The 18,197-nt window shown below is 38.3% G+C and overlaps 1 protein-coding gene across 1 annotated transcript; it reads right to left on the minus strand.

Annotated features, from left to right (window-relative positions):
* Positions 1-661: 661 nt before the first annotated feature.
* On the minus strand, positions 662-16,680 carry LOC137180397 (NLR family CARD domain-containing protein 3-like). The gene is made up of 12 exons (XM_067585739.1): positions 16,583-16,680; positions 16,402-16,506; positions 13,491-13,607; positions 13,306-13,359; positions 10,284-12,075; positions 10,027-10,200; positions 7,810-7,977; positions 6,862-7,035; positions 5,047-5,220; positions 3,481-3,654; positions 2,143-2,313; positions 662-1,359 (listed from the first exon to the last, which is right to left on the minus strand). The coding sequence occupies exons 2-12, from the start codon at positions 16,454-16,456 to the stop codon at positions 1,182-1,184; spliced, it is 3,231 nt and encodes a 1,076-aa protein (XP_067441840.1). The 5' UTR covers positions 16,457-16,506; positions 16,583-16,680; the 3' UTR covers positions 662-1,181.
* Positions 16,681-18,197: the final 1,517 nt, after the last annotated feature.

Below are 18,197 nucleotides of genomic sequence, written 5' to 3' on the forward strand. Positions count from 1 at the left end.
CACTTACAATGGAAGTGATGGAGGACAAAATCCACAGTCCTCCTTCTGTGCAAAAATGTATTTAAAAGTTTATCTGAAGCTAATATGAAGCTTCATCGTCCAAATAAGTCAAATCAAGTAGATATCTTTCAACGTTACAGTCTTTTTAGTCCCTCTTTTTGTTACTATACTTCCACTGCAGCTCAACAGGGAAACACAAAGAGGGAATTTGATGCTAAAAAGACTGTAAATGTGTCAGATATCCACATGATATGACTAACTCAGACTGCTGAAGCCTCATATAAGCTTCACAGAGACTTTCAAATGCATTTCATATGGGCACCTGACTGTTGTTGAAAGAAACACCTGAAAAATTGTGAACCTGTCCTTTAAGGTCAAAAAGGTGTAGACTGTTTTAATTTAAATGGTTTTTAAAGGGGCTGTAGTGTCAGTGTGCAGGGCTGGGTAGGTTTGGTCGGACTACAAAACAACAACAAGATAATCAAAAGTTAATTTCCGTCAATGTGCACAGAGCAAAACTTCGGTCAGTAGAAAGAATAAAAACATGATTTTGACAGAGCGCCTGTAAGAACTGATCAATTAAATTTGCTTAAAGTAAACAAGATAAAAGAGCAGAATTATTAACGTTGGTTTATTGTGTTATTTCATTAATAATCTTGTTACCTCATTAGACCTGTTCCCACAAAATGTGTGATTTCACTCAAGTATAACAGTAGAAAGATGCTTGGACACCCTCTGAATTCTGTTTTGAGCATTGATACTGCTAATTTACGGTGACTATAATCAATATCATGGACATAATCCACAGTCTTATCTATCAGTGTGTAATGTGTTGGTCGTGGCTTGTAGTAATGAACCTACAGAGAATTATCAGAATGATAATATTGCTCCATAACTGCTGGATGTGGAAATAAGCAACTGTTGGCTAACAAGTTCAACATGTCAACATAAAATCTGCTGATGTGTCAGAGTTGTGCTCACTACTTGTTTTTCATGAAACTAGCAGACAAAACATCAGTTAATGCAGGTTTAAACAAAGAATCAGGATGCATCTAATGATTTATTGATAAACTAACTAAAAATAGAAAATAAACTCCTGTAACGTTCTCTCAGCAGTGTATTTAATGTCCAGTTCAGTCTCTCAGTGTCACTCAGGTGGTGTTTGCTGTTCAGATGTTTGATCACAGCACTTTCAGCGTCTTCAGTTTGTACCGTTCGTCCTTCTGGAGCTCAGACAGCAGCCTCAGACCTGATTCTCCTAGATGACTCTTGTTCAGCTCCAGCTCTCTGAGGTGAGAAGGGTTGGACCTCAGAGCCGAGGCCAGAGACACACAGCTGCTCTCTGTGCACTCTGATAACCTGAGAGACAAACACATTGTTTTAACACCACAGTAACAGAAATCATAACTTGCTTTCAGGCTGTCAGGTGTCTGCTGGAATCATGTATGTGGAAACCTAATTTAATGGCTAGGCTGACTACAAACACACTGTAGAACATGGAGGAGGATGTAGGCACAGCTTGGTTCCTTTGCTAAGCTGCTGCGTCCACATAGAGACAATAATTGACTGTAATATTCTGAAGATTCCATATTTTGATTATTTACTTTATGCTTTGAAATATATTATTTTCTTCATTGGAGACCATTTATCTGCCATTTCTACAGTGAAATTTTATTCATTTGACCTGTCATGCTGTGTAGTGTTTAACATGATTCCAAAAGACCATAATGTCTTAGTGACCTCACCTCTTTAACTCACATTATTAACTTGATGTTTTGGTCCTCAGACCATCAGGTAAAAACTTTTTCCCAAAATCACATATAATAACAATATTATAATAGCTTTCATATTAACTTTATTTATATTGCACTTTTCAAAAACAGGGTTACAAAGTGCTGTACCTACATAAAATAGAGTTCATGACACAATGCAATATATATATATATATATATATATATATATATATATATATATATATATATATATATATATATATAGTTTGACGTCAGAGTAAACTAAACTTATAAATTACATTCATTAATGTAATGTAATAAGCTGGCTCCCAGTAAAGAAAGAATTACAGACAATTGTTTTAACTTTGATGTAAAAAATAAAAAACAAAAAACATCTGAGAAGTGTCACCTGAGTATCTCCAGTCTACACTGGTGATTGCTCAGCCAATCAGAGAGCAGCTCCACTCCCTGGTCCATCAGCCGGTTGTAGCTGAGGTCGAGATCTCTGAGAGCAGAGGAGCCTCTGAGTGCAGAGGTTAAAGACCGGCAGCCGCCTGCCGTTAATGTGCAGCATCTCAGGCTGGAACAAGACATTTAAAAAGAGTTTTCAGTTTCTGTGGACATGTCTGAAAGATTCCCTCATGAAACAAAAATATTATTCAAAAGTTTGAGTTTGAGAAACGGGACTACAACGGAGATAACAGCAGATTTTTTTCATTTTTATAGATTTTTTCTTCACCAAATTAGATAAATGTTTATGAGCTTTATCTCCCAAGTTTTTTTGAGAGTTAGTCTGTGTGAACACAGACTTCTCCAAAGGGTGAAGCCTTATGATTTTTGTGACTCCATGACTTTTACTTGAGCACCACCCTCAGGATATTAAAAAAAAAAAAAAGATTTAAAAAAATATGTGATAACCAGTCCCTCCAGGAAATTGTGATTTTGAGATTGCAAGTTCAAAAAATATTTACAAGATTTTTTTAAATTTATTTTTCCGATTGTCAATTTTGCTAAATTACAGCAATTTTTCTGCATGAAACGTCCAAATCAACAGCGGCTTGTGATTTGGACCAATCGTGGTGTTTGGTGTGGTGGTAACTGATGTCATTCAGGTGGAAGATGGACAAATCTCACCCGCCAACAAAACAAAAAACATTTCCCAAATGTTTCCAAATGTTTCCAAATGAGGTTTGATTCAGTTAGTCAGAAGAGTACAAGCTGATGTTGTTCAGACAGCAAAGATGGACAAAATCTACCTCAAACATAAACATGAAACTAGATTTTTATGTTGCCGGATTTATTTTAATGGCATTATTGACTGATTTTATTTGGTGCTAATGTTGAAAGTTTATTTAATAAAGGTTATGAAATGAAACTCAAGTACAGTATTTTTTTTATTTTTATATAACTTGGAGTCCATGGTTCTCATGTTCAGAAAATACATAAAACATTAGAACTGAAATATAGTTGTTTCTGTGATATGCAGGATGTTTTTTTATCCAAGGAAGTCATTACATATGACTATTCAGTGGTAGTAGTTTTTTTAAAAATCGCATTATTTTCCTTTGCTTACAATTTTTCCAAATTCATGCAATTTTACAACAAAAAGAGCACATAAAACATCACAAATTGTATCATAATTTTTGAGAAAAGACGATGCAAAATCAAATATTTTTGGCGACAAAATCACAAAAAACTGCAAAATCCTGGCGGGAGTGTGTAATGTAATTATGTGATAATGACTCACTTCAGTGTCTCCAGTCGGCAAAGAGACTCTGTCAAGAACTCAGAAAGGAGTTGAACGCCGTGGTCTCGGAGGTCATTTCTTGCCAGATCCAGAACCCTCAGGTGGGCGGGGTTTGACCTTAGACTGGAAGCCAGAGCAGCACAGCCGCTGTCTGTGATCCGACAACCAGCCAGTCTGTTGGGGAAAATATAGGTGGTTAGATGGTTACATACAGTGCCAGACCCCTGTACATGCAAACCTGCCCACTGCCCTGACCCAGTGACTCCACATACAAACCAGTAAGTCATCATTTCTGATCTGACCAATCAGTCAGTGCTGAGGTGTTTTAAAGTCATCCTTGTTTTGCAGCCAAACATAATGTCAATGCATTTTTTCAATGTTAGTAGTTTTTTATTATTAAAAAGAAGAAAGGTCATCTGATGGATTACCTGAGCTCTAGACTAACTGAGCGACCACAGACATACAGTTCATATAACTGCAGTACGGCCTGGTTCAGCAGCCGATCTATGAAACTTCAAGTTCTAATTTAAATAAATGTCTGTTAAGTCACTATCTATCACCGAATGAAGTAACACAATGGTGATTGAGCCTATGGCCTGCTGATGAAAGCTCTTGCATTTGCAATATTATGATTATTATGAACCGGGCGTTGGCGGAGACTTTCCCGCCATGCATTCAAATCAGTGGAGCTGACGCAACAGACTCACTCTGCATTCGCTTGTGTGTGAAGCGGCTTATCTTTTAAAAGCTTACTCTTATTGGCTTTTTACTGGCAAGGCTTTTATTGCCTGTACAGTAAGTGTCTCTCCTGTGCTGCGCTGTGTACAACACACACGCGGAGGGCTGAGCCCCGCCCCTCGCCACTCCTCACAGCAGAGGAGAGGAGACAAAGCAGTGCAGCCATAAATGACATTAAAACGATCATCTCTGCTGCCTTTTGCTCTCATTTATAGTTGCGCTCTATCCTCTCCTCTCCACTCAACCCGTGTTTCAGCGCAGACTCCTTGTGTGTGTGTGCTGCACACACAGCAGAGAAGAGGACACTGAACCAGATACCAGGAAGTACTTGAGTTGATGGCAACTACATTTGTTACGTTACTGTGAGTGCAATAAAAGCTTTGCGAGTAAAAAGCCAATAACAGTCATTTATTAATGTTATCTACGCAAAAGAACAACACACCTGCAATTACCACTTATCACCATATGGTGCTGCAAATGTCTTCTGACCCCTTGCATGTTTTAAACTGAGAATACAAAATTCTGCCCTCCGAAAGAGTCCCTCAGTTTAAACCCTTATACATCAGTCTATCAAGCTGCTTAACCAAGATGATTGTACTGTTAACTGAGATCTGAATCCAGAGATATGATGTGATATGATTGATTGTTATGACTGTTAGATTTGTTATGTCAGGCTGTAAAAAGTTTCATATGTGTAATTGTATGTTTGATCTGTGTGTCAATCTCTTAAACAGAACTGCGTAGTGAATGAATTTCACTGTAAGCCAACTATAAAGTCATATCGTTTCATATATTCACGCTGAGTTTTGTCTTTGACGACTGTCTCACCTCAGTGTTTCCATTTTGCAGTTTGGATCCTTCAGCAGAGACGCGAGCTCCATCACTCCGGCATCTTCCAGTATGTTCGCTCCAAGATCCAACTCCCTCAGCTTGGACGGATTTGAAGCCAAAGCTGAGGCCAGAGCTGCTGCACACTCCTTTTGTAGGTTTGTGTTGGAAAGCCTTTACAAAAAATAAAATAAAAATGTCAGTCTCCTTATTCAAAGTCCCAGATGTTGTTTAGTTTTATTCACTCAACACGGTGTGTGGTCCCTGTCAATACTAACTCCATCGGTGGTTGGGCAGGGGTTCTACCTCCATGATGTGGTGTCTCCTGCTGCTTCTCTTCACCTGCCACTAAGGAGCTCCATGCAGGTGTAACAAACAGGAAGTTTACACTTTCCTTCTAAAATTCCATGCACCTACATGCAGGACCAACCATAGGAGTCCCTTTTGGTGCAACAAGAACAATCATTCTCAAAAGCTTTCAGCCTGTGAATGTCTGACCAAGCATTCATATACATATACATAAACATTTATATGCCACTAAATTGTATTCCCAATTACATTTTGCAGGCACTGTAATGCTTTGGCAAGTTGCAAAAATTTTGATGCTGAACATACAAGTGACATGTTCACAGACAACCTAGTTCTTCTGATCTTGCAGCACAATATCAGCTAGTGGAAACTACAGCAGTATGAAAGTGTCTGTAGTTGTGTTCATACGCTGGCAGCATTTGGTTAGAGTCAGAGAAAGATCATAGTCTCTGTTAAATACAGAAAAAGGCCATCAGGGACTTGAAGCTCAACATGTTTATGAACATTTTAGTGAAACCACGATCTTTCACTAACCTGAACCAAAGTGCTTTTGTTGTCTAAACCTGAACACACACAGGACTCAGGATGTGAATCCGGATTCTGCTGTCAGAGTCCTGCATCTTGTAGCCCCCCATCCATCCCGACCTCCTCCCTCCCACTGATATATAAAATGTAGCTTCATTCGTTCCACGAAACCTTACTGTGCACTTCATCCAGGCAGAGATTATGTTTGATAATGGAACGTAATTACAAATATTCAGTAGTATATTAAAGTAATTTGTAGGAGACGGGGTCGCAGAAATGACACCACAGGTCTCTTGCTGCAGGAAACTAAACTTTTTCAGTGGCTGCATAACAAAAACTAGAAGATTTAATTGTTCTTTCAGTTTAATGTTTAGCATAGTGTAGAACTTTATAATGTTAAATACACAAAAAGAGAAAATTGATATATAAGGTGCCATCTCTTTCTGTCAAATACAGAGATAAGCCAGGATGTGTTTAGCTTAGCTAGTTTAGCTTAGCACAAAGCCTAGAAGCAAGGGGAAACTGCTAGCCTAGCTCCATCGAAACTAAAGAAGAGTAAGCCTTCTAAGAACTCCAAACCTATCTTATTTACATTTTATATCTTGTTAGCTAACAGGCTAGTCAGCAGTCCATCCTGCAGCCAGTTGGGGTTCTGACAAACCCACTATCAGTTCAGGACAAATTCAGGTCAACAAATAGCTGCAACAGCTTAGAGCTGGGTGCTATATTTCTTCCACTATTGAAAGGCTAGCAGTTTCTCTCAGTTTTTATGCTAAACTAGGCTAAGTGTCATGGACCTATCTCTGTATTCAACACAGAAAGGAAATTGATAGTCAAAGTCAAATAGTGATTGTGATCTTATCATCTGACTCTGGGCAAAACAGTAAGACAGAGAATTTCCTAAAATGCTGAATTGTCATTAAACCTTTACGCTGAATGAATTTGAAGACTGGTTTGAGTCTCACCTTTGCAAAAGCTTACCATAGTCTCTCCAGCTGGCAGTCAGGATGCTTCAGAAAGCCACAGAGCTGAGCAACTGCCTGTCCTCCAAAACTGTTCCTGCTCAGATCCAGGTTTTTCAGGTGAGAAGGGTTTGAGCTGAGAGCCAAAGCCAGAGATTTGCATCCGTCCTCTGTAATGCCACACGCACATAACCTGCAGACAGGATAAAATAGGTGGCCCTCAGATGTGCTGTGGATATTCATGGTTCCGTCACTTTGGTGACCCACTGGTGTTCCTTTGCAACATTAGAGCAAAATGTTTACTTATACACAAGAATCTTACTGGCAGATTGCCTGATTTCATTCCAGCTTCATTAGATATGAACAAACCTATGATCTTCCCTCTAGCGCCACCCTCAGGACAAACTTTACACCGTAGTTCCACTACAGGTAAGACTCTAAGGCTGTGTTCACCTTACAGGCCTTTATGCTCAATTCTGAGATTTAGTCAGATCTATCTTTTTGTATAGATATTTCATGTTTGTAAGTGACATGCACCCTGCTTCGGTCTGAGCACTGCTGAGGGGGTAGTGTAAGTCTGCAGTTAGACCATTCTCATTAACCCCCGTCACTGTTGTTGCTTGCCTCCATGCTTATTTTTGCTGGGCTTAGAGGTGCAGACACTGAATGATGATGACAGGTGATATGCGCAGAGAAGAGAGATGTTAAAAAAACACATGAAGTCCAGTCTGAGCGTTCTAACAGTAGTCGCACGGCCAGAGATCAGATATGAATTAGATCTAGGACCAAATATGCAAGCGGCCCAGATCTGATATGAAAACATCTAATTTGGTTTGTTCACGCTTCTGTGAAAAAAATCAGATCTGAGTCGCAAAAAAATTAGGCAAAAGGATTTGGGCCTTTTCAGCATGTATTGTGAACGTAGTTTAAGAGTAGAATAATCATCAGGATGTTGTTAACATTTTACCTCAGTGTTTCCAAAGAGCATTTGTTGAGAACTTCTGAAAGCACTTTCAGTCCTCCACTATGAAACTTATTGTAGCTGAGATCCAGTTCTTTCAGGTGGGAGGAGTTGGAAGACAGACCAGTTGCCAAAGATTGACATCCTTTTGTTGTGATGCTACAGTCTTTCAAACTACACAAAAAGAAACAATATAAGTGTTATAGTTGCCTAACACCAGTGCCACATTTTTGTCAGTTCCGAACTTTTTTGAAACTGGAGGAAGATATATTATTTGGTCATCATGGTCATGTGGTAATGGAGAACTGAATATAAACAATAAAGCAGAACTGTAGAGAACAGTACACATAGTTTAACTAAAAAGAAGCCCCAGATGAATCAAGAAAGAAGAATTTAATTCAAAGAATAAAGCTCTTCAGATTGGTACTTTTTCCACCTGAACATCTAGCTATAGACAATTAAAACCACTGAAAATGTTTATAGTTTTTGGTACCAAATGCAATTAAAATACTGAAGGCATTGCCTGGTTAAGCTTCCTTCATAAGCAAAATTTTCCATCAACCCTCTTTGTTTTTTAATGTTGTTTTAATACCCCTTTTATATTTCTGTCTCCAGTAAACAAGATGTAATACAGCCTGTCAATTAAAGGTACAGCAGTTGGTGGAGTAGATGGAAGGTGGACTTTTTCTCTTTATCTTTTCTCTCTCTTGTTGTAGCTAGACTAACAGCATCCATTGCTTCAAGTCTTTGTGCTAAACTAGACATAACAACTCTTGGGCTGAGGAGAGGATTTTAGTTTAAAACCTGTTTGAATATGGAAAATGTACATGATCACCACTAGATATGAGATATGAGATATTTGAAGGGAAACATCTATTGTATTTTCACAGCAATAGATACTGCATCTACTCATTGAAAGAAAAGAGAATTATTCCCACTTTGAGTGTCCCACAGCCCTTATTACTCGTACTGTATTATAAATCCCCCAACATACAGATGTCATCACTTTTTTCCAGGAGATCCTGTAGAAGCAGTTTTATGATGAAAATATATTCATCATATGCCATTAAAGCTTATCTAAAATACTTTTCAGTAAAATGCTAACAACTGCAGTTGAGATGTCTTTTCTGTTTCGTGCTGTTAGCAGATGCTAACAATGAAATTCAACTTTTTAAAAAAAGGAAAGTGTATGCCTAATGTCAGACTCAGACTACACAATATTTTTGTCTGATAAGACTTTACAATGTCAAATTAAGCATCTATAGTGTTTACATAAATGTTAACATAAAGTCTTGCTGTGACCTGGCTGAGAAACATGCGAGACTACACATTGTTACCCAACCAATCATCAATCTGGCTGTTGCCATAGCACCACAAATCTTTCCTCAGAGTTTCACTCGCAGCATGAGCTGCATCAACATGATTCCTCTTTTGCTTTGGTATGTTTATAGTTGTGCGCAAAAGAGCGTTCTGTGCATCTATTGGTCAACATCACAGAACACAATGTATAAGTTGTCTGACAGGAATTACCTCAGCTTTTGGAGAGAGAAGGTAAAAAAATTCTGACATCTTTTTGTTGCGACGTCGTGAGGCATCTCAGATGCGGCTTTGGTTGTTGTCCACTGTGATACAGTAAGCCGGATGAAACGGTTGTTGCACTGGGTCGAGCTATTATCAGGCTGATATCATGTAGTCTGAACCTGGCTTTGCTCCATGAAATGTGTTTTTCTTACATAAATTCTGAGTGGCATGGGACCAACCAGCAACTGCTAAAGACGGAGCTGATATCCATTAGCTTGGTGCTAGTGTTATGTTTCTTTTACATTATCATGTGTTTGAGATTTGTATGAAATTATGCATTTCTTCTGATTACAGTGACAGAAATCAGGAGTTTGATGATTCAAAGTAATTCCTGCTGATTTAATGAGTGACTCCACACAAACAGCACTTTCACATCCAGACTGAGGTCGGACAGAAGCTACGTTCATGTACTTTCAAAGCCTGCGTCACAACCAATTTCACACTTTTGTTTTAAGACTGAAGAACTTCCACATTCACACAGATGACCTTCATCTGTCTACCACTTTCACTAGTAGTAGAAATGTCTACACTTCTACTCTGAGACCACAGGGATGAGAGAGACACATAAATCAGCTGCTGCATTCATCTATATACTGTGCAGCACCTAAACTTTGGTGCCTGGATGTGCAAAGATCATTTTACCTGAGTCTCTGGAGTTTGCAGTTGGGATTTTTGAGGCCATCAGAGAGAAGCTTTATTCCTGAATCCTGCAGTTGATTACTGCTCAGCTCAAGCTCCTCCAGACTAGAAGACTTAAAGCTGAGAACTGATGAAATAAACTCACAGCATCTATCAGTGAGGTTACAGTCACCCAACCTGAAGTGAAAAACAAAATGACTGTTAACATCTTGTAAACATTCTCCTCTGAGCATTTGGGTATGTTGAAGCCAAATACTTACAAAGCTTTCTTTGATGCTTTGAGCACTGGCAGCATCCTCTCCAGAACTTCATTTGACTTGTAGTATTTCTTCAGGTCAAACACATCGAGGTCTTCATTAGAAACAAGCAATATAAAGGCCAAAGCTGACCAATGTGCAGGTGAAATTTTACTAACATCTCCTGAGCTCTGGTACTTTTGGACTTGCTCTACTAGAGACTGGTCACCAAGTTCATTTAAACACTGGAAAAGATTGATGCTCTTGTCGGTATAGGACAGTTTCTTGATCTTCTCGTGAATGTAGGTGATTGTCTCCTGGTTGTTCAATGGACTTCTTACATTAAATCCAAACCCCTTCTGAAGAAGGCTCTGATTCTTGTCCTGTGACAGACCAAGCAGGAAGCGCAGAAACAAGTCCCATTGTCCGTGATCACTGGCTAAAGCCATATCCACTGCGCTCTTGTGGAGGAGGACGATAAGGCTTTCTCCTTTCTCTGATCTCACTTTAACCTTTGACTGGCTGGGAAGCAGATTTTGTCCACTCTCTATGAAGGTCTCCAATACATACAGAGCTGCAAGAAACTCCTGCACACTTAAATGTACAAAAGAGTAAACCTCCTGTTTGTGAAGACCTGATTCTCTCCTTATGATCTGTGTACAAACTCCTGAGTAAACTGCAGCTTCTTTCAGATCAATTTGGCACTCCTTCAGATCTTTTTCATAGAAGATTATGTTGCCCTTCTGTAGCTGTTCAAATGCCAGCTTTCCCAATTTCATGATCACATCTTTATCCCTTTCTTTCTTTCTTTCTTTGTCTGTTTCAACCTCCTGATAATCCTTCTCGTTTTTCCGCGTTGTTTGGATGATCAGGAAGTGTGTGTACATTTCAGTCACAGTCTTGGGTAACTCACTTTCATGAGTTCCTGTGAGGAGACTCTGGAGAGCTGTGGCTGAAATCCAACAGAACATTGGGATGTGGCACATGATGTACAGAGTTCTCATCGGCTTTGACTGAAGATGATCGGAGATCTTTTGAGCCACATCCTGGTCACTGATTTTCTTTAGAAAGTACTCCTCCTTCTGCTCATCATTGAAGCCTCGTACCTCGGTCACCCTGTCGATGCACTCAGGAGGAATCTTACTGGCTGCGGCCGGTCTACTTGTGATCCAGATTGAGGCTTTGTGAAGCAGTTTTCCTGCAATTAAGTTGGTCAGTAAGACGTCTACTGTTGTAGTTTTTTTAACGCTTCGGCACATCTCATTTTTCTCAAAGTTCAGAGGGAATTTGCCTTCATCCAGGCCATCGAAGATGAACAAAACACTAGAACTGTTGTAGTCTGAAGGTTCCAAATCCTTCACTTCTTCAAAATAGTGACCTATTAAATCCATGAGACTATAATCTTTGTCTTTTATTAAATTCAAGTCTCTGAATGTGAATGGAAATATGAGCTGAAAGCTTTGGTTGGCTTTTCCAACAGCCCAGTCCTGAGTGAATTTCTGCACAGCAACAGATTTTCCAATGCCAGCAATTCCCTTCGTCAGAACTCTCTGAGGAGGCTTCTCTTCGTTTGGCAAAGTTTTCAAAATGTCATTGAGTTGGATTTTCTTCTCCTCACTCACACACCTTCTACATTCTAATTCAATCACTTCATGTTCACTGTTAACCTCCCCACTGCCTCCCTCTGTGATGTACAGCTCTGTATAGAGCTTGTTTAAAGGAGTTGATGATCCATCTTCCTTTGTTACTTGTAACAGATTCTTTGTTGAATTTTCAAGGTAAGATTTTAGTTCATCTTGGCACCTTTGGATGTTTTCTGAAAGATAATAAAAATATAGTTACATGAAAATTTATTTACTCATATTCTTCCAAGTTAGCAAATATGTATCTGTGCATGTGTGTGCTATTTTTCAGACCAACTCAAAACAAAAACCCAAGAACCAGATGTGAACCACACCGGGTCCAGACTTGAGAGTGCCTTGGATTTGGATCTGGTTAAAGGATAGGATCAGGTTTTTTCAAGTCTATCTTAATACAATATTGATGCGTCATTATGTATGTGGGAATGGGTTTTGCTCACTGCAACAATTCCTACTTGCCATACTGACCCTTAATTCTCTCTGAATGTTACTACAATGTAAGAAAAGGGGATTCAAATCCACAGCCCTTGTTCCAAAGTTCAGCTTATGCCAATATGATGCTTCAGCAGTCTTAGATAAATCGAATCAGTATCTTCTAAAGTCACAGTCTGTTTAGTACAAAATTCCCTCTTTGTGTACCCACTGAGTAAAGTTCTTCGCTGATCTGTGGTGGAGACATAAATTTAGGTTGTGGTGTGCAAGTCTGTTGATGTTCTCTGGCTTTTACTACTCAAAACATGCTCAGAGTGATTTGTTTCTTTGCAGATTTGATAGCTGGATTATTTTTGCAGTCTACATTTTTAGACATTAATATTTTGACAGCTCCAACTCTTTGAGTGTTTTGCGGTCAATCTCCAGCTGTTCTTGTCCTCAAGACCACCTTGACCTGCTCCTGCCTCTGTGCCTGACATAGAATATCGTTAGCATCTGTGTTTATCTGATGTGTTGTGAAAAAAACAAGCAATGGGAAAATACATTGGGATCTTCTTCGAGAGGTCCTGAAAGGACAAAAGTGTAAGATGAATTTTTGATTGAACCCAAAAGGACTACAGAATGATGCTTTCTGGTTGAACAAATGATAATCAAATATAAAAAATAAATCTGACTCATTTAGGATCAATATACCAACAAGAGTGCCCTCATGCGAGTAGGCTATTGAGATTAAGATTTATGAGATTTAATCAGAAATCAAAACATTATGTGAAGTACAAGATGGATGTTTGACAGGGAAGACAAGAAAATAGGTGATGGTCATGGAAACGCCTGTCAAATCAGAAATATGATGAAATCTGAAGGAGAGCCTTGTGTCTTTTGTGTCTACAACTCTATACTTGAATTTTTCATTTGAAGAACTGAGAGATTTCATGACAGGAAACATGCAGTAAAGTGATTTTCTGTAATTTTACCTTTGGTTTTGGGAGAAACAACATTAGTCTCGTCTGTCCTGGCAGGAGCTTGGACTGAAACAGAAACATGCAACATCTCTTGAGAAAAGCAAAATAATTAAAGGTATTATGGTGGTTATATTTTAGGCAACTGTATAGTGAAATTAAGTATTTATTTGACTTATAAATTCAGGAGAAACATTTACCATATGTGTTGACAGTTAGATCCCCTTTAACATTAGAACCGCTTAACTGAAGTTGGCTGACAACACATCCATTCTGGGCGCTGATTGTTGTGCTTCCTGTGTCTTTCTGAGTTGTAGCTGAATGGGAACAGACAAAATTATCAGGAAACAGGAACCAGAACTCAATTTCCTTTCGTCAACACCTGGACTGTGTAGCAGGAGTTCAGATATTATGTTTTATTAGACCTCATCTAGGAAAGACCTAAAAGATCATGAGCAAAGAAATCTTGGTAAAAATTTGGTATATGGGACTGACACATTTAAATTGAAATTTACCAGACAGCATTTGTTGAACAGTTGTTGACCCTCAGAAGCAAGAATGTAAAAATGTTAAAAAAAAAAAAAAACATGTTAAAAACCAAAAGGTGACCTCAGTAGAAAAACTGTTCACTCCCTGTCTCTGCATTTTTGCTGCAAAATCAATTAATTGCTAAAATTAGCAATATTAAATTAAAATAAATGAGTTTTGAAGTATCAAAACTCTGTTTATAGGAGTGAAGTCATCTTAAAGATGTCTAATTTCTTTTCTTTTCTTTCAGGAGTTTTTTGTCTGTACAACTGCAATAACATTTTTAAGAAATACTGTAAGGCCCCTACAAGAATCACCACCTTAACATGGTGGAGGGGTTTGTGTACCCCCATGACCCTGGTAGCTGCGTTGTCAGGGGCAACAGCTACATATACATCTTTTCTGTTTGCAAAGACCAAATTAGTGGGAGGACCAGGGGTCCATGTACCCTCCATCCAAAGCTGTGTTCAACTTGTTTGATAACAGGATAAACAAACATACAATGCATTGTGTGCCTGATCACAAAAATCAAATGCCTGTCCTATTGATTTTCTCTATACATACATATATACATGCACATATATACATATATATAACAAATATAGAGTTATATGCAGTGATCTCCCTCGCATGTTAATGGCAGGTGTAAACAGGGCCTTAGTGACAAAGAGAAGGAGGACTCCTGTTAAGGACCATCTGTGTTCACAAAATATACCTGCTGTTGTACACTTATGACATTAATAATAATCATCAACAAACCAGCTGTACAGATATTCAAAAAACACGTTTTATCTACTTTCTTATTGTTGTTTTTTAATGTTTGTATCTTGCTGTATATTATTGTTGGGTATTTTATTCAATTTAACTGCTGTATAAAGCTTTTTTTTATGATTGTCAACCAATAGAATCATCAGGCACCACACAGAACAGACAGCAAAGCCCTTTTCAGTCAAACTAATTTTTTAAACAGAGGTGAAGAAACATCTGTCTGACAGTCTCAACAAACACTGAACACTAAAGCTTCAGAAACTTAAGGTAAAGAAGTGTATTGCAGAACTACTGTATGTGACTGCATTAGACTGCGTTCATGTTATTGTGTCCATCTCCTGTACAGTATCTAACCTGCAGGTGTAAAGAAATGGAGCAAGATCAGAGAACAGACTATGTAAGCTTTTAAACTGTCTGCTAGCTTTGGATCTGAAGAGGAAATGGACTTTTGCGCTGCTCAAACTGCTACGGAAGAGGAAACTCTAAACTGCAGACTAACCACAGAGGAAACCTGCTGCTGAGTCACAGTTTGTGTTTTGTTCACTTTTAAACCTTTCAGAGTTGACACAATTTTTATCAGAAGTCATAACAGCTGACTGGTAAATGAGAAGGCTGTTTGGACCAAGCAGGTTTGACTTGAGCTAATCTTATTTGAAAGTCAGTAGATTCTTATCTGGCTGATAAGTTTTTGTTGTGAAGACAGCGTCACAATGCCCGTTTGTAACTTGATGTATGTGCAGAGTTTTTTTTTCACATTCATCTGCTGAAGGAGGAAAGTTTATCTGTGCTCAGCTTAAATCTCAGTTTAACACCTGTACATACCTGCAGGATTTGTGAAATCACAACTAGTTTGGAGCCAATTGTGGTCCAGTATGCAACTTACACAAGTGTGATGTGGAAACTTGAAGCCTCCAGTGCACAAACACTAAGAATGGACTTTACAGTGAAGCACGAGACATCTGGTGTCCGGCAGGAAAATTTTTTAGAAATTAACAATATTTACAGATTCACAGATTCTGGATTTTTACTTCTTCTTTTACTACGAACTGCCTTTGTAGTTTCAAAAATTAGAACATTTTATAATAATATATAATTACTGTCACTCAGACTGTTAACTGGAACAGTTAACACTGGAACAAGAGAGATCACATTTTAACTTCTTTGCATTGGGTTCTCGTATATGTTGTACTCTTATGTGCCCATATGAAGATGCACTCAACCTCAGATCTTGCAACAAAACTCTACTTGCAGTCCCCAATCTCATCTTAAAACTTGCATGTGAAAACATTTGAAGACATTTCTGAATTAATTGGTCTTTACGTGCCATGTCACTTTTAACTTCTACTTTGTGTCATACCAATCATTCTTACTATAGATATTTTTTTTGTTTTCTTTTGTTGTTGCTGTTTTGCTGTGAAGCACTTGGTAACACCATCTTGAAAAGTGTTATACAAACAAATTTATTTCTGAACATCAACTGCAAACTCAGAATGTTTTAGATCCTTTTCATCCCACACTCATCACAGTAACACTCAGTGTACGGCTGAGCAGTTTGTACATCAGGGTGTCAGGTTTCCACTCAACTAGCCAAACAGGTTGGGTCAAATCACCTGTGTTACAGTTACTAATTATAGTCTGACGCACCGTTTTCTCCTGCCTTCAGGCAGACATGTTCAGTCATATTCATGGCTACAACAATCAAAACAAAAGAAAGAACTCTTACTGTGTCTGTTTCTCTTGTGTCTGTTTTGAAGCTGAAGTTCTCATAAAGAAATTAGTAACACTTAACAAGGAATGTTAAAGCCATTTTCTTACCACATTGTGGTGTTGCTGGAACCTCAGCCGGAGGAGTAGGAATCTGGTTTCCCATTCTGCATTCTTTCACCCAACTCCTCTGACTTCAGAGGTAAAGAAGAAACACTGCACAGAGAACAAAACACATTAAATGAAATTTCATTTTATATCAAAAAGCCTCTCCCTGGATTTGCATACTTACTTTCAGCCTAGTTGTTGTTGAGAGGGAAAAAAGCAAGGCTGAATGAAAGTCAAACCGAAGTTACTTCCTCCTCTTTTCATTTCCCCAGTGGCCCAGACTTTCAAATGATCACGTGAGATAGCAGGAAATGATTCAGCTTTGTGTTTACATACATTATTACTCATTAGACTCTCACGTCAGTATGGAGACACCTGCCTCTGACTTGCATGCAGTTCACAGTTTGTTTCAGTTGCTTTGGCTTAATTCTCAAATGACAGTTGAAGTCATCAATCCTGAAATCCTTCACATTTTGTTACTTGTTCACAACAGAAAGAACATTTCTCATTTATTATTAACTTCTGCAAATGTTTCAGCACATTTAGGCAAATGACTAAGTACAATCGTCTACAATTTGAACAATTATTGGTTGTATATGTCTTTGTGATCAAAATAGATTACGTTTCTTCTCAGTTGAATAGTTTTACTTTAAATATGTTAGAATTCTTTCACTGTGTAAATCATTACATGCAGAATAGTCCATATAACTGTCAAAATCTGCTGAGCCCATGTTTCATAAATTGCGTTAATATGGAGAGTTAAGTGTGCTAAATGTATAAATCCGTTGTCAAAACACATTTATAGAGACAGGATTACCACAATTTGTGAACATGGAGGAGCCTGCTCAGATCATTGACCACAAAATCAAATGTCTTTGATTGCTGCAATGGATGCTGCTTGTGATGACATAACAGCAGAAGCATGCAGAGGATGGTTGTGTCATACAAAACAATTCTTCCACCGTTGCATTGCAAGAGAGAGCATTAGATGTGAGGTTGAATTTGTGGCCAAACAAACAGGAGTGACAGAATGTCCCATGATTCCCAGCAATGTAACTTCATTTTGTTACTGTACTACTGTATAGTAGGCCTATGTTTTGGGGAAGGTGTTATTTACAGAAATGAATTTAAATGCACTCCCATTTTACTCAGTAATCTTTCTTCTTTTGAACACCTTGGTTTTAAGCCAAACAACATTTTTATCCAGGAGTGTGCTGATTTACTATCCCATTTCATGTCAAAGTGTGACACAATTCTCATTTTAGGTCATTTTAACATCTATAGCTGCTGCCCTTCTCAGACGTTTGTAACTGATTTTATGGACACTTTAGAATCTTTTAACCTCATTCATGCAACAAGAACCCACACTCTTGATCTAGCTCTGTACAGCAATCTCAGCCCTGACAATTTTGAGATTAAGGATATCTGTGTGTCTGATCAGAAAGCAGTTTTATTCAATTTGGTTTTAACCCAATTAACTTTTAATCACAGTACACCCATCTGCCAGTGTGTTTTTAATTCTATGTCTGCTAGCAAGTTTTCTGAGCTTTTTACCATTGTCTTTTCAACTGCCTTTAATCCTAAAGAAGTAAAGAAAAATGTGTTTAATGTTACATGCCCAAAGGGATTGGAAATACAAAAGCAACAAGTCAATGAACGCTCAGGGCTGTCCCACTTTGAATTCAGCGAGTGTTTGATGGCTCTCTGATTAATTTTTAAACACTTTTTGTATACTGCCTTTGTTAGTGCTCCATAGATTTAGCATTGCACTCCTATAATACTGTCAGACTCATGATGGA

This window comes from Thunnus thynnus, chromosome 3, assembly GCF_963924715.1.
Source record: "Thunnus thynnus chromosome 3, fThuThy2.1, whole genome shotgun sequence".
Lineage (NCBI taxonomy): Eukaryota > Metazoa > Chordata > Actinopteri > Scombriformes > Scombridae > Thunnus > Thunnus thynnus.